At 30.7% G+C, this 27,679-nt stretch overlaps 3 protein-coding genes across 3 annotated transcripts; 1 reads left to right on the top strand and 2 right to left on the bottom strand.

The window, feature by feature from the left end:
- LOC109334799 (trans-resveratrol di-O-methyltransferase-like) lies at positions 5,801–26,400 on the bottom strand. Its single transcript, XM_019570755.1, has 4 exons — positions 25,584–26,400; positions 24,629–24,936; positions 12,336–12,343; positions 5,801–5,820 (listed from the first exon to the last, which is right to left on the bottom strand). Exons 1-2 carry the CDS (start codon positions 26,352–26,354, stop codon positions 24,634–24,636), a joined length of 1,074 nt encoding a protein of 357 aa, XP_019426300.1. The 5' UTR covers positions 26,355–26,400; the 3' UTR covers positions 5,801–5,820; positions 12,336–12,343; positions 24,629–24,633.
- Positions 13,728–14,351, bottom strand: LOC109334027. Its single transcript, XM_019569598.1, has one exon. The coding sequence runs from the start codon at positions 14,349–14,351 to the stop codon at positions 13,728–13,730; it is 624 nt and encodes a 207-aa protein (XP_019425143.1).
- On the top strand, positions 17,147–20,444 carry LOC109334798 (2-hydroxyisoflavanone synthase-like). Its single transcript, XM_019570754.1, has 2 exons — positions 17,147–18,111; positions 19,613–20,444. Exons 1-2 carry the CDS (start codon positions 17,224–17,226, stop codon positions 20,276–20,278), a joined length of 1,554 nt encoding a protein of 517 aa, XP_019426299.1. The 5' UTR covers positions 17,147–17,223; the 3' UTR covers positions 20,279–20,444.

The raw sequence follows: 27,679 nt of genomic DNA, 5'->3' as shown, positions 1-27,679 counted from the left end.
GTAACTACTTCACGTAAGCACATACTCATTTCAGTTGTTCACTCACCATGTTAGTACTTTATTGATTTGTAGTTTAGCGTACAGAAGGCCTTCCAAATAGGGAACTAGGCCCATAATGAGTAGGACGCCAAGGCCTTAAGGGTAATAGAGTGCATCTCACAGGATGTGTAATTATTCCACAAAATTAAAGATTCAAACTTCAGAAATGATAGGAAGATGTTTGCTTTTTGGATTGGACTTATATATAAAAATGTGAATATATATATATATATATATATATTATTTAGTTAAAATCTTAAACAATTAATATGGATCATTTAATATTATTTTAAGGTTACGATTTAAAAAAGTAATTATGTGATTAATAACTAACTTTTAATCATAATTATCTATATTTTATTGTAATACCTAAATTTATTGTTTTGCATAGTTTTTATGAGAAATTTATTTTCATAGATACACTTTGTGTGTCTTATTAATTATTTACTAAAATGAAATAATTGACCACCAAACACCTAAAATGGGAGAAATTGTTATAGGTTTCAAAATTAATTGTTCAAATCAAATATTTATAGATTTATTTACATTTAAATTATTAATTCATTATTAGTACTGAGATTTTGGTTTGAGTCATTAATGATGAACATGTAATAATTTCTCCTCGAACAATTGATACATGCTATTTAACTAAATGTCTTCAGATTAGTTATTCAGCGTGCAACTAAAATTATATTAATGCTTGATAGTGGAAATTTTGTTGTCTTTGTAATCTTATTTGGCTCCAAGTGATTTACACCAATAAAGTTAATTTTTTATAACTTATTAAATTTAATCACATATTAAAAAGGTTAGTCCATGATCATTTGCAATTAAATTAATAGTTAAATAAGTTTGACCAGTGATCATTAATTGAACCGCCAACAAAATTACCTTAGTTTGTCAAGTTAAACAAAATTGGTATCCCAATGATCATTTATAATGGTAATTTTTCTGTATAAAGAAAAATAAGTGGTGCATCAACTCTGATATAAACTTTGGAAAGAAAATGTGTCTTTAATTAGTGATACATGAACTGATATAGATGTGTCTTTTAATTATAAGTTATATAACAATTCATTTGAGATGCTAAGAGTCACATAAGCTTAGAGAGTCTACACACTACAAAAAAAAGTACAATTTAAACATTATAATACATACATCTTTAAACAAATCCAATTATAGTCAGAATATATAACTTAGGTATACAGTAAGATAGTAACTAATTTATAATTAACTTATAAACAAGCAAACTAATAGCTAAACAAGGTTCATCTAGCTTTCATGTGGAATAAAATTCTGTAGGAATCATCTCATGATCTAACACCAATAATCTGGAAGACATTCAAGTGGTTGATTATATCTATACCACTTATAAAGGGAAAACCCAAAATAACCATCTACCATGGTCTTCTCTCTATTTTGCCCTTCTTATTTTTAATTTTTTTACCAAAAAATTATATATAATTCAATGTTCCTCTCCACCTAATATATATTCAATATTATTTGGTTAACTATTTATTCTTTCTTACATTATAACTATCAGTTTTTAATGTAGAACATGAATGTTCAAGATAAATACACTAATTGAATAAATTCAACTGTAAATTATAAATATTTAACACAAAATATTGTATTTGACATATATGACATACATATATGACATTCAAGTGATTGATTATATATTAATAGACTAAAATGATATATTTTTTCAATATTAGTGATTTGGATATGTAGGACTCGGATCATGAGAAAATTTATTGTAAGAGATGCTTGGTTTGTTAAATAAGATTGTTTTTCAATAGTTCTATTAGGATGAAGGGGTTGATACTTGTAAATTGCAATAGTGTATTTATACTATTTTCTAATTAATTATATTATGATTATCATAACTTTTGTGAAATTAATAATTAAGAGTGCTAATAGATAATGTGAAATGTGAATATGATTGTTTGAATTAGAGGGAGAAAATGCAAGAATTTGCTTTAAATGAAGGGTAATCAACAAGATCTTGGTCTAGTGGTGTAAAATTTGCTAGATTTTCTGAATGACCAAAATATCAAGGATTTGATTCCTAGGAGCGCGACACTGGTCGGAAGGGACAGTCACAAAACTTGAAATAAATCAGTTTCTTACTTGAAATAAATAAGCGTCATAATTGAAAAGCCCAAATATATTTATATTGCAACACATGGATCTATGTCAACAAAAATAGGCCTATAACCACGATTTAAAGCCCAACCACAAACCATGACAAATTCCCCATAACTCAGCCTGAGGAAAAATACTCATGTATTTTCGTTATTTTCGGTGGTGACACATTAGCACATTTGTTTATCATATATTGCATGCCAGACAAATGACTTAGTTAAAGTTAATTTGTTAATAAGAGATAAAAATAAAATATCAAAGGAGTTTTTACCATTTTACATGGGGCCATAAGTTTTCTTCTTCGTAATAATGTATAAGTTTTATATATTATTATCGTATCATGTATCATATGTTATTTATATTTTATGATTATTAACTATTCAAAAAACATAATACAAATAAATAATATATTGACTATGTATATATTTTTGCATGGACAGTGCATACTCCCATTTATATACTTGACCGTATAACCATTTATATATTCAGCACCATTCCAACTTAAAGTGAGGCCAGCTTCACCCACCATTCCAACCTAAAGTGACCGACAGTGCATATTGTTTCGAACATTGTACCATCACAGTTAATCTTCAACATTCCATCAGCACGCGGACCAGAATCTTTCTAAATGTCTCCATACCCAAAACCATCTACATAACGACACTATTGTTGTTGTATCAAAAAATACAATAAGGTAAGGACATCATAAGGTTAATGTCGGAAAAATATAATTAAAAGTTAAATATATGCTATTTTAAAAAAGGGATTTACTAACCCTACTATTTTAGTTGAGGGTATTTTCATAATTTACATTTAACAAAAAAATCACCTCACTTGTCCCTAACCCACTTTTTTCCTTCCCCATTAACCTATTTTTCTCAAATCAGAAAAATCCACCCCTCCTCCAAAAACCACCGCACCAACATCCAGAACCGCCGTGCCCCGCCTAGAACAACCCTCAAGACACCCTAACCCTTGTAATATTAAAAAGTGTTAACCTCCACGTCTTTCTGTGACATCATCCCCATTAGGTTTTGTCCAACAAAAAACAAGTTTTTTTCTTCCTTTAACTATGAAAAAGGATTACAACGTCTTTTTCATTCTTCCATCTTAATTGCTATTTTATTTTTTTCTATCATCACTAATCCACTCTCACACCTTCTCTGTTATCACTCTCTTCTCTTATAAAATGTATTTTTCTGTAAAAATTGAAACAGGTTAACCGGGTGGGGAAAAAGGGCTAGGAATGAATATATTGAAAATTATGAAAATACTCTACGTGCTAAAACTTATCATAACTAAAATAATAGGATTAATTTTGTTCAAAATTTTTTGTATATAATACTAACTTGTTCCAACTAAAATACCTTTTTTCTTAGATCAGCTAATCCCTTTAAAAAATACTTTTATTTGCATAACAAATGTGCTTAACATTTTGACTTCTAAGGGTGTTAAGCTTTTTAGTTCATAAAGTAATATCTTGTTATTATTTTTCATTTCAATTCTTTCTTCTTATCAAATTTATTATTAAATAAAGATGACTAATTTCTATAAATAATTTTATACTTCTTTTTTTAACGTGTTGCCATATAAAGGTGATTAAAATCAAAATAATTATAATCCATAACAAGTATATAATTGATTATAATAATAAACTAATTTTTACCGCTATATATAAACTAAGTATGATGATGCAATTAATGAGAAATAAGTTTAAGGATACAAATGTTACATAACCGAGGTAAGTTTCACATCACAACGGGAAAACAAATACCCTGACTATATATATACATGCGTTTTGGATAGTGTGAATAATGTAAAGTGAAATACAAAACCATGTTGATGGTGCAGTTAATCCCTTTACCCAATGTTATTAAAACTGGACCGGTCATGAAATCGGTGAGAGTACTGTTTAGTGGTTCAACCAGTGATTCAGTAATTAAACCGAATGAGATTAAACCGGTTAAACCGGACATACATACTTATATATATGTGTAAACCTGTAATATTATTTAATATGTAGATATTCAAATTTATAATCCATATTTATAGTCAAAGTAAGAATTCTCATAAACAAACAACTTTAATAAATCCAAAGTCTAAATTACAAATACAAATAGTAATCCACAAGTACTTGTCTTACTTAACAAACTCGAAACATATGACACAAGTTCATAACTTAATCTACAAAACATATTATATATTTAAAACTTTAACACCAAAGAGTCAAAGTTGTTTCATATTGAGGTTCCATTTCTTCACCATTTAAGTCCAAAGCTTGACTAGTGTTATCTTCAACTAGGTTCAAATTGCATCATCATCATCTTCTAAATTTAATTGATCTAAATAATATCATTTTTTCATACATCAATTTTTGTACAAGTTAACAATAAAATAAATTAGTTATTAGAACCAAAACTGATAACGCAATAAAAAACATTACATGTATGAAAAAAAATAAAAAAAAAATTAGTTATTAGTTGTGCATCATCGTCATCTTCTAATTCTATGTGGTATGCGCTTATGTGGGATTCTTTAAAATTACATGTATGAACCGGCCGGTTCAATCAAATTCCGGCCGGTTCACCGGTTTTGACACGGTTCACCGATTTTTCGCCAGTTTACACCGGTTTTGATGCTTAGCCGGCACAACACTTATTTCATACTGGTTATGGAACCGGTTGACCGGTTCTCCGGTTGAACCGGCCGGTCCGAACCGGTTTTAATAACATTGCCTTTACCTTCTACCCAAGTTGAAAACATTTCTCTACTGAGCCTTAATCTTATTGGCAAATTATTGATTCATAAATATTTTTTAATCCTTTCATTTAAAGTTTTTTGCAATTTCTCTTTTTACAGGAATATGGTTAACATGTATTTAATTTTCTCTTATTACTATGGCTTCTAACGATATCTTTTACATATATTCAAACCATCTAACTTGTTATCCTACCATCTTTTTATAATAGGAGGCACTAGGGTCGACCGATGCATGTGCGACAAGTGCGTTGCATATATAGGGTCCATAGTTAATGAGAGGCCTAATTATTTATATTTGTAATTTTAAATACTTTATTCTCATACAAAAAATTCATTCTTGCATACATGTTTATTATTGCTTTTGTTAATTATACTAATATTCCCTTATTAATTTGCTTAATATGTTATTGATTATAGCTGTTATTGTATTATATTATTATATTTGATGTAAAAATAAAATTAGTGTATATCTGCATAGACAAAACATGAAATCACTTAAGATCTATTAAAATAATGTCATGTCTCACAATAATAAATGAGCAAAATAATGTCATGTCTCACAATTCTCATGAGACATTTTTTTGTTGTTGAAACATTAGTGTAAATTATTTTATATAATTAGTTTTTTATATATAACAAATACTCAATTTTTGCCATCATGATTTGCTTTAAATTCCCATTTCTGTTTATTGTTGATGTGTAAATTTTATTTATTTTCTTTAGGACTCTCACTTTAAGATCGACCTTAAGATTATGAGCTACTCTAATTTTCTTTCTAATCATATCTTGTTTACTATGTCTACTTATCCAATACACCATTTTCATCAATGTTGTATGAAGTTTAGTCTCATATATATAACATTGCATATTTAATAGTTGTGCAATAAAATTTATTCTCAAACATGAGTATTATCTGTTTAAATCCTCCGTCACTTTATTCAATCCATTCCAATTGTATAATTTATATCTTCATCAATTTCTTCATGATAGTGAAAGATATTAAATTAAATTATCTTACAAGAAACTTAAATTGAAAAAAACACATGGATTGATCTACATGGAAATATAGTAATGTAAACTACAAAGTGAGTGCAGCTGTGCATTATCACTTCACCTACCAACTTTGCACATTAACTTTGACATATTGTATGATTATTTTTTTATTTTTTATTTTTCATTTTAAATTATTGATCCATTATATATTATTTTATATGGTAAATTATAAATTAGTTATTATAAGATTTTTTTAAAATTATTGACGTAAAAAATTTACTACAATTTATCAATAATACATACTCCAATTGAGTCTTTTACATAATTCAAAGGATGAATTTATTATGAGAAAAGGGCAGACTTTTATTACTAAGAGGAATTCAAAGGATGACGTTGATGGGTACACCTTTTTTGTCATGGGAAATACAATACAATTAGTCAATTAGTGCAAACTCGCATCACAAAAGTGAGTAGCTAAGAATCCTCACTTCACCTACCACAATCCCACGTTTGCTTTGTCCATTAACTTTTATGTGGGTGCAGTCTGGGATCACATCTGTTGTCCCACAGCTTTGTGTCACTCCATGTGTCAGAAGATGTGATTAGTCAGAAAAATATTTAATTATTATAATTTTAACTTAAATAATTTTTTTCAACCAATCAGAGTTGATGATAATAAAATGGTACACAAAGTGTGTTTCTGTGCAGTGTCCCCTTTTTACTTGGGAACAAATTCAAAAACATTTCATGAATATATATTTTGAACCTTTAAAATTTTTGTTTGTTCTAATATAATCTATAAAAAATGAAAAATCAAACTAGTTCTCATCAAAATGGTCATCAGTAAGAATTAAAATGTCATAAGAAGGTGATGAAGCCGCCATTTCATATCTTTGATGACTAATTCAAGTTTTCCAAAAAAAATTAGGATCATAGAAGTAATTTTTTTATAAGAATCAAAATAAATCTTTACACTATATGAAACTTATAATTCATTTTGCACGTTCAGTATAATTCACTTTCAATGTGTAGTAGTAGATGAAAAATGATATATTTATCATAAGGTAATACTTCTTTATTAATTAATAGTAGCTTTGAAGTAACATATATTTGTAGAGAGTTAGTTGGTTGGGCCAAAATTATGTAAACGCCAAAAAGTACTGACTGGTTTCACGTGGTCTAAGAGCCAGGCCATCCAATCTCAATTATTCAACTAGATCGGATATTTAAGTGTAAAATCTATACAGTGTAAAGATTTATATACATGCACCCTAACATCTATCAATCATTTTGATTACTTTTTTGATAAGTAAAAAATAATTAAGTATCAATAGTAGATGATACAATGACAATGTATAAAACTCATACACTGTAAGTGCGTACATCTTTTTCTCTTTCTTGAAAATGAAATATGGATATTATTATGTAGAATAATGCACTTACCTAGTTGAATGGATTAAGATATTTTCATTTTTATTTGGGTCTAATATAATATTTTATAATTTATTACAACTTCCCACGAAGTAAGAATAATATATATTTTTCCTACAATAGTAAATATCATTCTTATTCTTATTTGGGGTCTCATAATATTTACCTTTTTTCCACAACGTCTAGCTCTCTCCTCACTTTCCTTATTAATAACAACTAATAATTATTCTTATTTAAGAACAAAAGTTAAAAAATAAGAATGACACGATAAAAAAACAAAATAAAAGTATTTTTATTCTGTTAAGAACAACTATTGTGGTTCTATTATGAGCAGCATAAAACCCAGGGAATAAAAAATATATATAATATATATATCACGAGAGAGAAATTTGAGCGAGGCTTAGTTAAATTCAACCAATATTGCGTAATTGACTATGACTATTTCTTAGGTTTTAAAATACAGGAAAAAAAATGCACTAATATTGTTTAAGATTTATTCACTATTAATATATCATATATCATTTATAATTAATTATTATTAATTTTTTTAAAAAGTAATACAAATAAATAATGAATGATATAATGATTATTTATAGTATTTCACTCTTTAAAATATTTGGTTATACACTTATACTGATAAGGCTGGGCTGAAATTTGAATTATTGTATAAGATAAGATGCTAAAATTTGATGATGTGAGTAAGATTTATTGGGAGGAGTAATTATAGTTGCAAAAATGATTAATTCCTCATTAGGTTTAGGTTTAAAAATTAGCCCCGAATAATGTTTAGGGTCGATAAAGAATAAGTGTGACTCGAATTGGACTTGTCCCATGATTAGTTAATTATCATATTTGTATGTTTCTCTATACAAATTATATATAAATTAATGACATTTTTTTTATCGAAAATATCATTGTTTCACTATTTTTCATCGTATATACATGATTAACAATATTTATACTTATAACATTTCATATGTCAAATTATAATAAATAACATTGGATATGCATTATATTTAAACTAGTCTAGGTCTGCTTCGGATACAAAGACTGATTCAGCCAACATTTAGGGTTAGATTAGCTTTAAATCTATGGTTAAGTTCGAGTTCAAAAAATAACCCGGTCAATATTTAAAGCGCAGACCCATGCTCACAGACTGAGATCACCTGTTTTGAACAATGTCTTATTCCATGTCCCAAGCCGATCAAAATGTGACTTTTTTATTATTTATTATTTTTAAATTTTTCTTTTATTCATGTGCCAAAATTTGATAAGCTTAGAACAGAGAATGAGACACAATTAAGGACAGGTAATCCTAGTCCCATACTCACCCAAACACAAACTACTCATCATTGCCTTATCTATCTGTCACTCCCTGCTTGGGCTACATGAACAAGGAGAGTAACCAAATAAACAAGTTATTTGTTTTTGTTTTTATTTTTAGTAGAAGAAATATTAATATATAAAATGATAAAAGTATCATCTCATGATTTTTTCTTTTTCGTATTACATGTTTCTCCAGTGCTAGAGAAAATTCATACTCTACCCATTTTATTTTAATTTTATTTTTACCTACCTCAATTATATAATTAATTATTTCTATCAAATTGGTTATATATAATACTTAGGTAATTATTAGTTATTTGACCACCATATAAATCTAAGATAATTCAAAATTATAACAATAATTACCTTAAGATAATATAATCAACTTATAGCGTAAATTTATAAGCATAAATATAAAAAGATGGTTATAATTGGTATTTGTATACAGCATTTTTGAGAAACACTAGTCATAATAATAAATTTAATTTTTGGAAGATATTATGAATATGATAGAATACGAAAATATAAATTATTAATAAAAATAAAATTTAGCAAAATAAATATATATAATTTAAAATATAAAAATATATTAAAGATAACCATCAATAATAAGTATATAACTAAATTTATTAATCATGATGATAGAGGAACCCATGGTAGGGAAAATCATTTTGTGTTAGACTCAATCATGATTAAGTAGTTTTTAACTGTTAGAGAGTCCCATTGTTATTAAACTTGAGAAGAGCAAATAGTCACAAATGAGATGTAAAACCTTAAGATAATGATTAATTAATATTTTCTATTTATAAACTCTTTCATTCACCTTTCGTATCCAATGTAAAACTTAACGTTTGAATATACTCAACTTTCATCACAAACTCAGATCTTTTCCAATCCTTTATTTTGGGCAAGGATTAGTAGAAGTTTACACCTTAAGCTGAATAATTAGATATCTTAACTATCCACTTTAAATATGGAACAAATCATGTTATTGATATCGGTCGAGTCAATGGTGAACCAAATCCATATTTTTGCAGTGCAATAATTATATTAGATGTATAATTGAACTGTTTCAAATCATCTAGAATCAATCAAATTGTATAGTACTGATTTGAGTGTCAACTATCTTATGTGTAATATGATCAATCACTATATCATTGTAATAGTTGGGTTATATTATGTTTCAAATAATAATATTTATATTTATCACTTGACTATATTTAGTATAATATATAATTTAATTTGTGTGTTTAAATTTTTGAATCACTGATTTGAAAACCAATATAGTGATAGAGAATTTGTAAGGGAGAAAGAAGAGTGTGATAGATGAGAGAAGAAAAAGTAACAATGTATATGTGTATTACTTCAAAGAAACACAAAGTAATATACTACTTGCTCAAATGAAACACAAAGTAATATACTACTTTCTAAAACTGTTTTAACTAACTTTAACTACTTACTATATCTAGTAACTTTAAACTAACTTCACCTTACTCTATTGATTACTCTAATTAACATCCCCTCTTAATCAAAGAGTTATTTATTACAAGATATAACAGCAAGAAACTACACAAACTTATCACCAAAACTATGCACATTCAACATATCCCTAAATCTATTGAACTTGTCAACTTTGAGAGCCTTTGTAATCACATCAGCTTTTTTCAAATCTATTGAGCAATGAACCATCTTAACCCTTCCCTTTCCAACTTGATCTCTTAGAAAGTGGAACCTTGTCTCAATATGTTTGCTTCTTCCATGACTAACAAGATTCTTTGCTAAGTTTATAGCTGATTGGTTGTCCACTCTTAATTCGAAATCTTCAAATTCTCCATACCTTAATTCTAAGAAACACAAAGTAATATACTACTTGCTCAAATTGTTTTAACTAACTTTAACTACTTACTATATCTAGTAACTTTAAACTAACTTTAACTACTTACTATATCTAGTAACTTTAAACTAACTTCACCTTACTCTATTGATTACTCTAATTAACATCCCCTCTTAATCAAAGAGTTACTTATTACAAGATATAGCAGCAAGAAACTACACAAACTTATCACCAAAACTATGCACATTCAACATATCCCTAAATCTCTTGAACTTGTCAACTTCGAGAGCCTTTGTCATCACATCAGCTTTTTGCAAATATGTTGAACAATGAACCATCTTAACCCTTCCCTTTCCAACTTGATCTCTTAGAAAGTGGAACCTTGTCTCAATATGTTTGCTTCTTCCATGACTAACAAGATTCTTTGCTAAGTTTATAGCTGATTGGTTGTCCACTCTTAATTCGAAATCTTCAAATTCTCCATACCTTAATTCTATCATTAGGTGAATCAACCATAGACCTTGGCATGTGGCATTGCAGGCTGCAATGTATTCCGCTTCACAGGTCGAGAGAGCGACTACATCTTGCTTTCTTGAATTCCATGACACAGGTGCACCAAAGATGGTAAATATATATCCTGAAGTGCTCATTGTATCCTCCTTATATCCCACCAATCAGAGTCTGAAAAACTTATAAAACCTGATTTACACTTCTGGTTCTGGTTTGGAAACAGAACACCATAGTTTGAGGTTCCCTTCAAGTATCTGAGAATCCTTTATGCTGCTACCATGTGTGATTGAGTAGGGCTTGCCATGTACTTGCTTATTACCCCTACTCCATAGGTTATTTCAGGTCTGCTATGACAAATGAATCTAAGGCATCCAACCATTTGTCTATAGAGAGTTGCATCTGCAAGCATTTCAGGCTCTACTTCACTTGGTTTCTGATTTCCTTCTACTAGCACTGATGCAGGCTTGCAATTCATCATCTGAAACCTTTCTAATACATCTGTAATGTACTTTCTCTGGTGCATTATGATTCCTCTTGGTGTCTTGAGAAATTCTATGCCAAGAAAGTATGCTAACAGTCATCTCAAACTCAGACTTGAGTTCTCCTTTTAGCTTCAAAATCTCAGCCTCATTACTTCCTGTAATCACCAAATCATCTACATAGAGACAAATTAGAGTTAGTTCACCTGTGCCAGTCAGATTGACATAAACACCATGCTCTACTCTGCATTTGATGAAGCCAATAGATGTTAGGAATAAGTCAATTCTCTTGTTCCAAGCTCTTGGAGCTTGCTTCAACCCATACAATGCCTTTTTCAGTCTCAGTACCTTTGTTCTGTCTGCTGATGTCTCAAATCTAGGGGGCTGAGTGATGTATACCTCTTCTTCATGAGGTCCATTGAGAAAGGCACTCTTGACATCTAGTTGCCATTGTTTCCAACCATTCCAGCTAGCTAAAGCCACAATCAGCCTAATTGTTTCAAACCTAGCCACTGGTGCAAATACTTCATCATAGTCATAGCCTTCTTTTTGCATGAAACCCTTTGCTACAAGCTTTGCTTTGTGCTTAGCAATGCTTCCATCAGGTCTCAATTTGACTTTGTATACCCATTTCATAGCTATAGGTTTCTTGCCAACAGGTAGTTCAACTTCTTCCATGTGTCATTCCTTTTGATTGATTTGAGTTCTTCTTTCATTGCATCACACTAAACATCTTCTTGAATTGCCTCATTGAAAGTGATTGGCTCAACTTCTCCTAGGAGTGTTAGGTGAACTAAATCTCCCTCATCTGTAATCACATCATCAGAAAACATCTCAAACTCACTAAGCCTTAGTGGTAGATGCCTTGATCTAGTTGGTCTACTTTGAGCCTCCCTGATCATTTGATTATGTGAGTCAGGTTCCAAGACTTCTGCAGCTTCATGATCTTCTTGTAGAGGAAACAAAATGATTGATTTGTTGTGCTCAACCTTGCTTAGGGATTCGTTCCAAGAACTCAACTTATCAAAGTGAACATCCTTACTGAAATTTATTTGTTTGGTGATGAGATTCAAGAGTTTATATGATCCTGTTGAGTGGTATCCAACCAGAATCATCAATTCACTATTGTCATCCAATTTCTTCCTTAATTGATCTGGAATATGTTTATAATACACTGATCCAAACACTCTTAGATGCCTTACTGATTGTTTCTTTCCAATCTAAACCTCTTCTGGAATTTGATTGACAAGTGCTTGAGTTGGACATCTATTCAGAACATATGTTGATGTTATCACAGCTTCACCCCAAAGATTGTGAGGTAGATTTTTGCATTTCAGCATGCATCTTACCATGTTCATGATAGTTTTGTTTATTCTTTCAATTATACCATTGTGTTGTGGTGTATATGGGCAGTAACTTCATGAATTATGCCATGTGCTTCACAGAAAGATTCAAGCTCTCTTGAGGTGAATTCACCACCTCCAACAGTTCTGAGAATCTTCAATTGTTTCCCTGATTGCTTTTCTGCTAGAGCTTTGAACTTCTTCAGGTTCTCAAACACTTCACTCTTAGATTTGATGAGATAAGTCCACATTTTCTTGCTGAAATCATCAACAAAAGATACAAAGTATTTGTTTCCACTTAGTGAGGGAACCTCAAAAGGTCCACACACATCAGAATACACAACATGTAGCATATCCAAGGCCTTGGTTTGAGTATGCTTACCAAATGTAGATCTGGTTTGCTTGCTAATTAAGCAGCTATCACATGCTGAGTTCTGAAGCTTGATTTCTAGCAGCCCAATGACCATTTCTTTGGTGCTTAACAGTTTAAGATCTCTGTAATTGAGATGACCATATCTCAAATGCCAAAGCAAAGATTCATTTGAGACTGCTTCTGCATTGAGGCACTCAGAGTTTCCAATTCCAAGCTTGATTTGGAATGTGTTGTTGTTTGATAGTGGAGCTTGTAGTATTCTTCTCTTCATGTTGTCAAAGACTTCCATAATTCCATTGCTTAGTTTCATGGTGAAGCCACTTTCATGTAGTTGTCCTAGGCTTATGAGGTTTTTCCTCATTTTAGGGACAAACAACACATCTGTGATGTATGCTCTCTTGCCATTCTCCATTTTGAGAGGAATATCTCCTATTCCTTTAGTGATCACCACTCTATTGTCTGCAAATTTGACCTTGCTTCTCTTGCTTGGATCAAAGTGCAAGCCACTCTTTGTGCCGAGTCATGTGATTGGAGCAGCCAGAGTCCAAATACCAAGTGTCACTTCTTGTTGTTGTGCAATCTGTTGTCATCATAAACTGCACAACTTCCTCATCAGATTCATCAATCTCCTCTTTGACAAGGTGTGCTTTTGAATCTTGTCTTCTTTGATTCTGATTCTTGCTAGGTGTTAAGCACTCATTTGAGTAGTACCCAAATTTATCACAATTGAAGCTCCTGACCCTTTTCTTGTCAAACTTCTTCTTCAATCCTTTAAACTGTTTGTAGCCATTTCTTTTCGATTGTTCTGGTTGTTCAACCTTGTTGGTATAGCACTTTCTTGAGTTGCTCTTCTGTTCAACATATCTTTGTTGGTTATTGGTTGAGTTCCTTATAAGAAATGCTCCTTTCTTTGTAGTTTGTACCTGCAGAGCTTGATGTGAGGATTTATCTGATATCCTCTCATTGAGTCTCTGCTCATGGACTTCAAGTGACCCTTGAAGCTCCTCTACCTTCATGTTCTCCACTCTTCCCGACTCTTCTATGGCTATCACTACATTATCAAACCTTGGAGTTACTGACCTTAGCACCTTTTCTACAATGATTGTATCATCCATCTTCTCACCACATGCCTTCATAACATTGATGTGTGTGATCAATCTTGTGAAAAAAATCAGCAATTCCTTCATCTTCTTCCATCTGCATGAGTTCATATTGTCTTCTCATGGTTTGTAGACGAAACTTCTTTAGTTGTGCAGCTCCTGCATAGTGTTTTTCTAGCACATCCCGTGCTTCCTTTGCTGTTGCAGATCCTGCAATCTTTTCAAAGTGAGCATTGTCTATAGCTTGATGAAGAAGACATATTGCCTTGCAATCTCGTTTCTTGTTCTGTTTGTGTGCATTTCTTTGAGCTTCAGTGGCTCATTCTTCCAAGATTGACAGCCCCTCTTCCACGATATCAGCAACATCTTGATAACCGAATATTGCCTTCATTTGTATGCACCATCTGCTCCAGTTTTTGCCATATAACACAGAAAGAGTTGTGACATAATTCCCTGTTGTTTAAGCCATTTCTTGTTGTAGCGGGAAGCTTGTTGATCTTCTAAGGCTCTTGATACCAAATGTTAGAGAATTTGTAAGGGAGAAAGAAGAGTGTGATAGATGAGAGAAGAAAAAGTAACAATGTATATGTGTATTACTTCATAGAAACACAAAGTAATATACTACTTGCTAAAACTATTTTAACTAACTTTAACTACTTATTATATGTTGGGTTTATTCAAGTGTGAAGTCTCACATTGGATATGCGGGGAGGAATGAAAGAGTTTATAAGAATGAAAGGCCCATGGAACTAATGCCTTAAGGTTTTGGTTCAAGACGTGGTGTCTCACTTGTGACTCTTCACTCTTCCTATACTCATGTAACAATGGAACTCCCCGGTGGTTGGAGGCTCCCCGGTCGCAATCTGGTCCAACACTATATCTAGTAACTTTAAACTAACTTTATTGATTACTCTAATTAACATATAGTACTAATAATGACTTTTCTGCACTGAAGTTGGTTTAGTATTAAATTGAGCAATTAATAGTGTTATACAACTTTACGGGTGGATATTTTTTTCTTAATCGTTTTAGACAAAAAAAAAATCCCTTTTTAAAATGTTAATACGTATAAATAGTATGAATCATAAATTAGATTTTTTTCCTAATCGTTCTAGAAAAGTGTACTTAATCTCCTATCTTTATGAGTAGTGCGAGAAAAGTTCTTCCCAACTTGTAAGGCTTATTAAGATAGAAAAACAATAATATTTTCGATGCATAATGTCGAAGAGGATTATCTGGTTATAATAACAAATTTATATCTTATAAACTTAACAGACAAACTGTATGCGACCCTGAGTGCAAAGAATATAACTTTTTTTCTCAGAAATTTATAGTAGTTATTTATTAAAAGTTATAGAGTAAGTGATATAATTTTGATAACTTTTACTACTTATAGAAATATTAATATAGACTTAAAATGCGAATAGACATGTTGGCTGATTGAGAATAATGATAACCCTATTATTGTTAAGACATGAGGAATAATCACCATGGGGGACTCGGTGATTTGAGTCGGAAAATTATAATACCAAAAATACCTAAGATAATCAACTAAAGAAAGATGAAGAACATAAATTCAGTTATATATCTATATTCTTATCATTAAGAATTAATAATTAATAATTGCTACATTAAAATGATTCTAACATTCATATTCCACGTATCTAATAGCAATAGTAGACAAATTCATTGGAAGTTTTAAGGCATGGGCATTGAAAATTTTGTCATGGGCAGTATTAAATCAGCAAGGCAAGCATGACCGAAGTAAGGATGGCAACAAACTACTGGTAGTGTTTTTTGGGGTCTAAACCCGAACTATTTGTGGGTGCTCATGCGAGTAGTAGATATTTACTGGTATTCGACGAGTTTTTAATTTTTATTATATATTTATATATTTTATAATAATCAATATATATAAATAATTATTATATGAATAATAAGAAATAAGATATTTATATGATAAATTTATGATTATAGTGAAACTGCAAAATTTATTATAAAATAATAATAAAATTGATAATATATAATCATAAAATAATAGTAAAAATTATAATATATTATAAGTTTAATTAAAAAATAAATTTATAAATATGTGAGTATTCACGAATCGGATACCATAAAACCATTTTCGCCTATAAATTATTATTGTGAGTATTCATTGTGGATATTTTTATGGGTATTTATGGATAATGAGGACCAGTTGTCTCACTTTTTGTGTCTCATTTTGCCTCAATCTAATAGAAATTTGACATATACATAAAAATAAAAATAAAAAAACACAAAGTAACATTTTATATTAGTTGATAGAATATCACAAACTTAGAATATAAGAATATGAAGTTTTGCTGGTTCATTTTGTTGTCATCCCTAACCCAAGGTTAAAGTCAAGGAAAACAATATTATAAGTCTTGGAAAACAGAACCAACTTAATGTTTTTGCACTTCAAAATTTAGTGCTATCTTCAATTTTTTGTTCCATTTTATTTGTTTATTTCTCACTTACATTCCTTTGTTCATCTTTCCCTTCCTCCTAATTTACCTATATATAATGAATATTTTCATAAAGGAACCAAGAGTACTTAATGTAGTTTTTTTTAAGTCTCCTAAAAAATCATATTTAACTTTTTAAATTAGACTTATAGTCAATAGTGGAATGAATAATTCCAATATTTTAAAAATGTCATCATTCAATAATTCATCAACCAAAATCCAATCATCATAGTCTCCCTCCCCAACTAATAATGATACATATATTATATTATATATATTCACTTCAGTTGTACATGTACAAGTTAAAAGTATCACTCTATAAAAGGAAAACAAATACCCTGCTTATACATATTCTGCTTTTGCTAGCTAGTCTTGAATCCTAAGAAAATATCAAAACCATGTTGCTAGAGTTGTTAATCCCTTTCTTGCTCTTAGTTCTTTATATCGGCTTTCGTCCATTCTCTCCAAAATCCAACTCGAAAAGTCGCCACCCTTATCCTCCTAGTCCTAAGCTTAGACTCCCTTTTGTAGGTCACTTGCACCTTCTTAAACTTCCTCTTCACCACTCCCTTATCCGTCTTTCCAAACAATATGGCCCTTTATACTCTCTCTACTTTGGTTCTATGCCAACCATTGTTGCTTCCACTCCTGAACTTTTCAAACTATTCCTTCAAACCCATGAAGCCTCATCTTTCAACACAAGGTTTCAAACATCAGCCATTAAGAGACTTACTTATGATAATTCTGTAGCCATGGTTCCTTTTGCACCTTATTGGAAGTTCATTAGGAAACTCATTATGAATGATCTTTTGAATGCTACCACTGTTAACAAGTTAAGGCCTTTAAGAAGCAGAGAAATTCGTAAGGTTCTTAAGGTTCTAGCTAATAATTCAGAGAGTAATAAGGTTGTTAATGTTACTGAGGAACTTCTGAAATGGACAAATAGTACAATTTCTATGATGATGTTAGGTGAAGCTGAATTGGTTAAGGATATTGTTCGTGAGGTGCTTAAGATCTTTGGTGAATATAGTCTTTCTGACTTTATATGGCCATTGAAGAAATTGAAAGTTGGAGAGTATGAGAAGAGAATAGAAGATATATTTAATAAGTTTGATCCAGTGATTGAAAAAGTTATTAACAAACGTCAAGAGATAAGGGAAAGAAGAAAAAATGGTGAGGTTATTGAAGGTGAGAGTGTGGTTTTTCTTGATACTTTGCTTGAATTTGCTGAAGATCCAACCATGGAGATTAAAATCAGCAGGGATCAAATCAAGGGACTTGTTGTGGTAATGTTTCTTGCTTTTCTTTTTATTGTTTCATGTTATTATATGATTATGGTATTTCTTTGATAACTATTATACAATCTTTGCTAACTATTAACTTAAGAACACTTCTTAACAAAAGATAAAGTATTTTAATGAAAACATCTTATTTTTTATTAAAATAGAAGTGCAGCATGTACTGGAATATCTCTCTTATTATTAGGAAGTATGCTTTATTATTCTTGGTATGAATGTGGTAAACTATAATGAAAATTAAACTGGATACATATATATAGATATGAGTGGTTTTACTTTCTTGTATTATGTTCACCATGCTGAAATAACTTAGTTCTTCCATTATATATATTATGCTTTGTATGAAACCTTGCATTGAAAGAACAAGTTTAAAACACTTGTAGCTCTTTTGGAATCATGCAATTTACACACATCTTGGGTATTGTTGGAATGTGAAGTGTAAGGGAAGTTACACAGTGCACGTTTATTCCTGTGATTCTAACTCAAGCTGCTTTGGTGTTGGTGTGTGTTTTCTGCTAAGCTCCTAAAGTTTATCACAATTTATCTTTAGCAAAGATAAATTTTAATGTTTTGATCCAATAAAAAAATTCACCTAAATAATTTTTTTTTAAATACAAAATAAATTTTTTATATTACTTGAATAAAGTTGATTAAATATGGACATATATATTAGCGGAACATCATAGTCTCACTCTAAGTTATATGGTAAGTTATGTTTGATTTGTTTCATTTCTTTTATCTTACTACTACAAAATTTTCTTCTTTTGATGAACCTCATACTTGTGGAAAGTAGGCTTGATAACATTTTATATCACTCCATGGGTAAAATATAGGATCCTTAATTTAAGAAATATTAATTATAAGAATTTTGTTCCCGTTCGAAAGTAAATCTCATATCATTTGCTTCATTTTCTTACACATGATTTAAATATTTATTGATTATTTCTCTCATTACTAATTAATTTTAAGATGAAACGAGAAACATTATTTATGAGAACTATGAATGAAGTATGTAAATTGGACTTGTGGGACATGTGCCCCACACTTGTCACAACTCTAAAGAGATAGACTTGACCCATCCAAAGGCTAAAGACTGGTAGGCGGAAAGAGTAAACTTAAAATATCAACAAATATTTTATATTACTTATTTAAATTTTATTAACTAAAGACATAGAGACTATTTTGAAAAGTGATATCTATTTGGTAAGTTAAAGAATTGAACTATACACTTGATGGTAATTAAGAGTTAGGATTTTCTCAATTAATAAATTAATGGAATGATTACTTTTATACTTATATATAGGAGTAAAATTATCATTTCATTTTATCTTAAAAGATAAAAATGTTAAATCATATTACTTTTTTATTCTTATTATTTTGAGTGTCTTTGTCTCATCATAATCCTAGCTCAGTAATTTGTACTACCTATGTGTTGTGTCCCACACCAAGGTTTTCTAATGGTCTCTGACCCATCCAAGTTTTGTTGCAGGATTTCTTCTCAGCAGGAACAGATTCCACAGCAGTGGCAACAGAATGGGCTTTAGCAGAACTCATAAACAACCCACATGTTCTTAAAAAGGCTCAAGAGGAACTCAACGAGGTTGTGGGAAAAGATAGACTTGCTGATGAGTTAGATGTTCCAAATCTTCCTTACATTAGAGCAATAGTTAAGGAAACATTTCGTCTCCATCCACCACTTCCTGTTGTTAAAAGAAAATGTGTACAAGAGTGTGTGGTTGATAACTACACAATCCCACAAGGAGCATTAATACTTTTCAATGTTTGGGCTGTAGGAAGAGACCCTAAATATTGGAATAACCCTTCAGAATTTAGGCCTGAGAGATTCTTAGAGAATGTTGAAGGAGAACAAGGTATTGATGTTAAAGGACAACATTTTCAACTATTGCCATTTGGGTCAGGTAGGAGAATGTGCCCAGGAGTTAGTTTAGCTACTTCAGGAATATCAACATTGCTTGCTACTCTTATCCAATGCTTTGAACTAAACCCAGTTGGTCCACAAGGTAATGTATTGAAGGGTCATGATGCTAAAGTTAGCATGGAAGAGAGGCCAGGACTTAGTGTTCCAAGGGCTCATAATCTCATGTGTGTCCCTGTTGCTAGGGTAGGTAGCCCTGTGAAACTCCTTTCCATATAAAATGCAACAACTAGTGTCACTGTTGTAGGACAATAATAATGGGTTTGTTTTGTAATGTGTGATCTGGTACATGGTGGGACACTAGGACTTGTATGGAAGTAATGTTTGGTGCTGTAGCATGTTAGATGCAAAATTTGAATGAATGTACCATGTTTACAATTAAATATGTATGAATTGCTTTTATATTGAACTGAATGTTAGATAATTGCTTGAATATCCAAGGAATTAGTATTTAAGTAATTATCTAAGGATTTTGAATTTAAGGAATTGATACAAATGATTCGAAAAAAATGTACATCAAAATCAATAACTTCGCAAGTTTTATAGAATTGAATCTAATTATATCACATATTTATTCCATGTATGAGCTGGCTTGCAGCATTCAAATTCCACTAATAAAACTTGGCAAGTTTTATAGAATTGAACGTGTGATATTATTTGAATGAATCTAATAAAACTTTAGTGTTTTGGATTTCAGTCTCCTTTATACTATATATATAGGTAAAGATTTATACACTGTCGTTATATTATTTATCATTCATTTATATTAATTATACATAAAAATCAATAATTATTAAATATAAATGATAAATGATAAAGTGTAAAAATATGAATGATTAATAAGGTATGAGTTCCACTATTTTTTTCTTTCATTCATTTTTATTGAATACAACCAAACTACTGATTTTTTTTTAATTCATTTACTTTTTAGTTTTTACCCCAACTAAACATAAACATAGGCATAAGATTTAGAACAGTGTGTTCTATGGAAGATTGCAATCTGAAGAAAGGACAATTGTAGTTAAGGCAAGTCTGTGACAGACAATAATGCAATTAGATAAGTGTTATAATATAATTATTGTACTGTATGAGAAAGTGTAGCATTCTGGTTGAAGAGTCACAGTCAATAATAGAGGGCAGTGACATATTGACACATTGTGGGACCTCTCTTATAAAGATATTCTATTACACGTTGGTCACTAATCTGAATGAGACAAATAAATATCAACCTAACCAATAAGAGTTGTAAAAACCCAAAATTATTTCTATTGGTTACTCTATCAAAAAAAATATAAAGGGTACTCATTAGAAAACTTATATGTACCACTATAATTTTACAATTTATCTTACAACTAATTCCACTTTTTTTTCTCTATTTTGTTTTTCATCTTTTTGTTTTTATAAGCATAAAAGTTCATTAAAAAAAACATCTGATAATTCAAAATTAATGATTGTCAAATTATTGTCACTGTAAACCTCCCTATCATTAAATAAGAAAACACTTACAAAATTTTGACCTATACCCCTGCTCTAACTTTTTTATCCATAACCTTTTCACTACAATTAACCACTTTCTTACCTCTTTGCTTTATTAATTATCATTAATGGTGGAGATAGGTTAGGTTGTCAAACAAGAGTCTAATACCTAACCTACTTAAACATAAATATGTTAGGCGGTATTTCTTAAAAGAATATAAAATGTATATACAGACAGTATAAAGATTTATATACACGCACTTCATCATTCACTGTTCATTTGGATTACCTTTTCTGAAAAGTCAACAATAATAAAAAATCAATGGTGATAATACAATGACAGTATATAAAACTCATACACTGTCATTACATACATCTTTTTCTCTTCTTAAAAAACCTATTTAAATTAAATTGACTAAATACAAGTTTCTTCAAAAACCCTAAGAGACAGGCCATATGATTTTATTATTTATTTAAGTTAATTATTTTATTTAGATATTTTTGGTACGGCAAGTGAACCGTATCGTTCAAGTAACAAAACCGGTAAATATTGGGATATCATCCTTAGAGAGCAATTCAGATCTATATTATTTTCTAAAATAGTAAATTGAGTAGATATGTACAAAGTTGAGAATTAAGGTTGTTGATTGGTTTAGATTATAAAAAACAATTAATTAAGAATGGTTTTCTAAAACAAAATAATGGTTGAGATTGACTTTCATCATTCTCCCTATTTATAATCTTTAGATTCAATTCTATAAAACTTGCGAAGATATATATTTGGATGCACATTTTCTTCGAATCATTTGTATCAAGCAATTATCTAGCATTAAGTTCAATATAAAAGCAATTCCTACATCACTATCCATTCCTATAGCATTGATGTAGCAAGGAAGATAATCCAGATTCGATACCAAGTTCAACTTTTTAGTTAAACTTGGATCTAAGATCATGAATTTAGTAGCAAAGTAATTTCATGTATTAAACATATGATAAACTTTCCAAAATCAAATAACTAAAATGCATTTATGAATTGAATCTCTGAGTATAAAAGTTAGAAGATTACATCTCAATCACAACACTGAAGATTTAGCCAAACATCCTTCCTATTATAAGATTTATCTCATGAGAAATACAAGAAATTCTGGATCTAAAGTTGTTCCCACGACTTCTCTCTTCTTCTCTAGTATTTCACTCTCTAAAATCATGTGGAAAATCTTGGAAAATGGTTAGATAACCTCCCTTTGCTTTTTGTGACCGCCTATATATGTTCCAGACTTCTGGTCTCTCGCTCGAGTGAGAGAGCAAATTTCAGCATTTAGAAAATCTTCTAGCTTGAGCGACAAATATCTCGCTCGAGCGAGAGAATCAGAGTTTTGAATCTGTCTTTCTCGCTTGAGTGAGGTGCTCTCGCTTGGGCGAGACACACACATAAAGTTTGACATCCAAAAGTGGGAATTGTCGCTTGAACGACAGTCCCCTCACTTGAGCGAGGGACAGTCAGTCATTTAAGCTTTTTTCCTTGAATTAGCAATTGTCGCTTGGGCAAGGGATCCAAATATCTTTTTACGCAAATTTCTTTAATTTCCATCTTTTCTACTCCTTATTCTCTTGAATTGACACAAAAACATGTAAGGTCCTTAAACGAGATTAATCACACTAGATTCTTTAGAGTTGTGCATGAATTTCATCATAATTACACCATAAGTACCCAAAATTTATATGAATTTCCTTCACAACATGACACTTAACATTTATATAATATATACATGAAATAAATACACAATATAAATTATATAGACAAATTGACATTGAGATATTAGATTTCCCAATTAAGGCGGACCTATTAACTTATTTAAAGTCATACATATTAGTCTGTTTGAAGGTCTATTGACCTATTTGAGTGTATTAGATTATAATATACTTTTAAATATGTTAACAAGTTAGGTTACACTTTAATTTAAACAGGTTAGACCTAGGTCCGAAAAAAACTTAAATAGACAAATATACTAAACTTAGGCTTTAATATTTTAAATAGGTCAAACCTGCTTAAGCCAAGGTCAGACCTACTTCCACCATTAATTATCAAAATTAACTTGCTTGCTTATTTACTATGAAGCACTGTTATAGATATGATACATATTTGATATGTTGATATATATTTTCTTGAAAATGTAAGATACAATACATTTGAGTACACATATAAAATATGTACATAAAATCCGTAAAACATAATAAACATATATTTATTGTTATGAATTTCCAAATAAGAAACATATTTTGTAGACATCACTAAATACAAAATGAAACTCATATTGTCATAAGATGACAAATCTCGTTTAGTCGATGATCAACATTACACATATGTATTTCTATTACGCTTGTTTTGTTTCTCGTGCTAGAAGTCCACTTGGTAAATTACATATTATGTTAATCTCTTCTATTTGCCTGATTGTATTATGTCTTTCTCTCTTTGAAAATGCTATTGTGTGATATTATTGGTGTCTATTATGTATCGAGAAAATATTTGAAGAGTATAATATCTGGATAACATTTTAAAAGTATAAGAGAATATCCAGAAAACATCAGATTTATAAATTATTTATTTTTCAAAATATAATTTAGATACAACATATTGATAAAATATCAATGTTGAACGGTGTACGGTAGCTTCTATTTGTGGGCAAACATTCATTAAGCTGTCACATGCATATCTTTTGCACCTCCTAATCTATATTGGTGGTTGTTTCCACCAACTTCTTGAAATTATTTCTTTTTTCACTATAGTAGCTCCTCAAATTGCACTGAACTTTAGGTGGGTTAGCAAAATATTATCTCTAACATCTTCTACACATAAAATAATAATTGATGATTCTAATAATTATACTATAATCATAATCATCAAATAATAGACTGAGTTGTGACTATAAACACACAGCTAGTGGAGTTGTCATAACAGTGAACAAAGTTTATTTACTGCATAATAGTCAAGAGAAACAAATATACAAAACTTATTATTCTTGATAGGTGGTAACAGAAAAGAAATAAACTTTGCACAAATCACAGAATCTGCTCTTGACAATAGATATTAGATAAATTCAAGGATAAACTTCAATCAATGACCTCATGCCAAAGATGGGTGTTATTTTGTAGTGACTGAATCCAGATTCCAAGAAAAGTTTTTCCCATTCATGTTCTTCTCTCTCTCTTCCAGTCACCACAACCATCATTAACACATCAAAATATAGCTTAGATTGCACTAATTCATGGTTATCATTCTTCTCATTGATCACTATGTCTATGATGATTACTTTTCCTTCCTTGCCTTTGATTGAAATAGCTTCTCTACACTTCTTCAGCACCTTAACACAGTCTTCATCACTAAAAGCATGCAAGACTAACTGCCACATGCATGTTAATCATTTTAATTTCAGTCAACCTTCTTACTTTAGTTAATTTCAGGAAATCACTAGGCAAAGTATACAAAAATATAACAATTCAAGCTATGCTTTATGCATATTAAGAAAGTTTCAAATCGGACTAAACATGGCAATGATGGTTGATATCGTTGGTTGGTAGTAAGTCTCACGTCAATTGTCTCATTCTCTTTTAAATACATGTTGGTTACTCATCTTATTACAAATTAGTTTTAATATGGAACCTTAACATGTTACAAGAATCAAAGTCCAACTTTTGCTCGGTTGTCATTGGTCAAAAGATGTCCTTTAATCATGGGTCAAAGGTAATCATTTGTACAAGCTTCTGTGAAAGTGCATGATTTAAATGTATGTTGGACTACTCCTTTAATTGTCAACTAATTTTGAGATATAAGGTTAAAGATACAACTACTCAGAGAGGACTTAGTTAACTAATAAGTTGACCAGAAATCAAATACTTTCTTCATCATGTGATCATTGAGCTTTTAGCTATGTCCTGATCCTAAGATAAGTCAACCACACTTGATCTTACATTTTTGTTTACTAAATAATCCAACTAGAAATTCATGCAACAAAAAGTTATGCAATGATATGATGAACAATTTGCATACCTTAAGAAGAATGGCATCAGCTGAAGGAATAGACTGAAACATGTCACCTCCAACAAATTTCAAATTGTTGGTATTTTGCAAATTCTCAACCACATGTGGAAGATCCAGCACTGTCCATTGCAAATTAGGAAGTGCCTCAGAAACTATCTTTCCTACAGCTCCTTTACCACCTCCAACATCAACCAAGGAATTCAGACCTTCAAAAACAGACTTACAATCTTTGATCACCAAATTCATCATCCCAGAATCACTAATCATTGCTTCATTGAATAGGCTATTAAACTCTTGGTTTTGGCTTAAATAGTCCCAATAACTCATACCATAAGCAGTGTGAAAAGGTGTGACCTCATTTGTGTGAAACCATTCTCCCAAAAACTCTGATGAATGAACTAGGGCTGGATGGAACATTGCCTTCACAAAAGGAGATAAGGATGTGATATTATCTTTGATGAGAAGCCTAGAAGATGGTGTGAGATCATACACCACTTCTTCTTTATCATCTTGGACAATCTTTGATGTGGTAAAAAAACCAGCATGCACTAACAAACGCATGATCCTATATACATGATTAGATTTAGTAGGTTGGATTTTAAGTGCTGAGACCAATTGAGGAATAGTGATGGGTTTTCCATGATTGTGTATTATGTTTGGTATTCCTAAATGAACAGCACTTTTGAGGCACATGGAACCAATGTAATTATAAGTGTAGTTATACAAATGGGACTGTGCCTGAAACAACTCTTCAGCACCATGCCCTTGGTTCATGTCCATTTTTTGAACTATCCTATGACTTTAGGAGGTTTTCTCTTGTATTGTAGAGTTGACAGGCACCTAGTTTTTCCAACTTCTACTTGGGTGACTTTATGAACTTTAAATTTTTATAAGAGAAAAAAATGTATGCTTAAAAAAGTAATACAAATGAATTATAAATGATGTACTAATTGTATATAAATTTTTATATTGATAGTGTATAAATATTATATTTTTTTATAAATGTCTTACTTTTCTTTATTATTGTTTTTCTTCCTCCAACCTTATCTCCCACCTAATCGATCAATGAGATATTAATCTCTCATGTACGTGTTACTTTGAGCTTTGTTCACTAGATGATGACTAACCCCGAGCCTCATGACTCAAGATGGTATTTTAATGTTAAAAAATATCATTTGAATACTGATGCATAAATTAGTACTTAACTTATAGATGAGTATCAAAATGAACGAATGCTTAGCTGTTTTGTGTACGAATTGTCAGCATTTTTAGAGCAACTTGTGATTAAGCTTGTATCTTAGGATTAGAAGTAATTCTTTCAGCATCTCAACCTTATATATTAATACCATTTTTTCTTCTGTAATCGTAAACATAGCCCTTGTGTGGTACAACTTGAAAATTGTAATTTTTGCTTACTTATCTTCATATGTCTATTTTTATAGTTCCACTCCAAAATCACACTCCCAAACAAAACCTAAGGGTTTTCAGGTGAGATAAAGTCAGGAAGTCCTCGAGGGTAATTTCAAAGGGATACTCTAATGCCTATTTCAAATTGCTCTATTCTTGTGTTTGTATATATTGTATATAAAATTTCCTCTTGACTTTAATCATCTTATCTTGCTAGCTATATCATCTGCTCTCCATTTTCTGATAGAAAGGATATGTTACATGATAATTGTGCAGAAAAATTGAGAGAGAAATCCAGAATTGTATGAGCAACCGTCCAAGGCTGAACATGCAGCAAAACTGCCCAGAATTGTAGCCATCACCACTTGAGCATTGCTGCATGAGAACTGCAGTTGGTACCACTTGTTTACTACCACTGTCGCCCGTTCAGAACCCACGGACATTTACGAATGGAGAAGAGAGATTTATGGAAGAAGAGAGTCATATAGAATAGAATAGAGAAGAGAGGAAGATGTATACACCGAACAAGTTAGACAGAGAAGACACGCCAGGTTAATGTTTTGTTCATTTTACTATACTGTTCATGACAGCAGCAATAACAATTCTAAATGTGAAAATGTAATTCAGAGAGTATGAGATATCAGTGAAAACAATGTTTCCTCCCATAGGAACAAAATGAGATAACAAACAGAAGAGGT

This window comes from Lupinus angustifolius, chromosome LG19, assembly GCF_001865875.1.
Source record: "Lupinus angustifolius cultivar Tanjil chromosome LG19, LupAngTanjil_v1.0, whole genome shotgun sequence".
NCBI classification, from domain to species: domain Eukaryota; kingdom Viridiplantae; phylum Streptophyta; class Magnoliopsida; order Fabales; family Fabaceae; genus Lupinus; species Lupinus angustifolius.
The sequence above is the reverse complement of the archived record's forward strand: the minus strand, read 5'-3'. Positions and strand labels throughout refer to the sequence as shown.

What these genes read in the sequence shown, in the direction of transcription:
- LOC109334027 (XM_019569598.1), bottom strand. Translation starts at nt 14,351, where the DNA reads ATGGATGATACAATCATTGTAGAAAAGGTGCTAAGGTCAGTAACTCCA.
- LOC109334798 (XM_019570754.1), top strand. Translation starts at nt 17,224, where the DNA reads ATGTTGCTAGAGTTGTTAATCCCTTTCTTGCTCTTAGTTCTTTATATC. An exon ending in AAATCAAGGGACTTGTTGTG is followed by an intron (nt 18,112 to 19,612) that starts GTAATGTTTCTT and finishes GTTTTGTTGCAG; the next exon opens with GATTTCTTCTCAGCAGGAAC.
- LOC109334799 (XM_019570755.1), bottom strand. Translation starts at nt 26,354, where the DNA reads ATGGACATGAACCAAGGGCATGGTGCTGAAGAGTTGTTTCAGGCACAG. An exon ending in CTGATGCCATTCTTCTTAAG is followed by an intron (nt 24,937 to 25,583) that starts GTATGCAAATTG and finishes TGCATGTGGCAG; the next exon opens with TTAGTCTTGCATGCTTTTAG.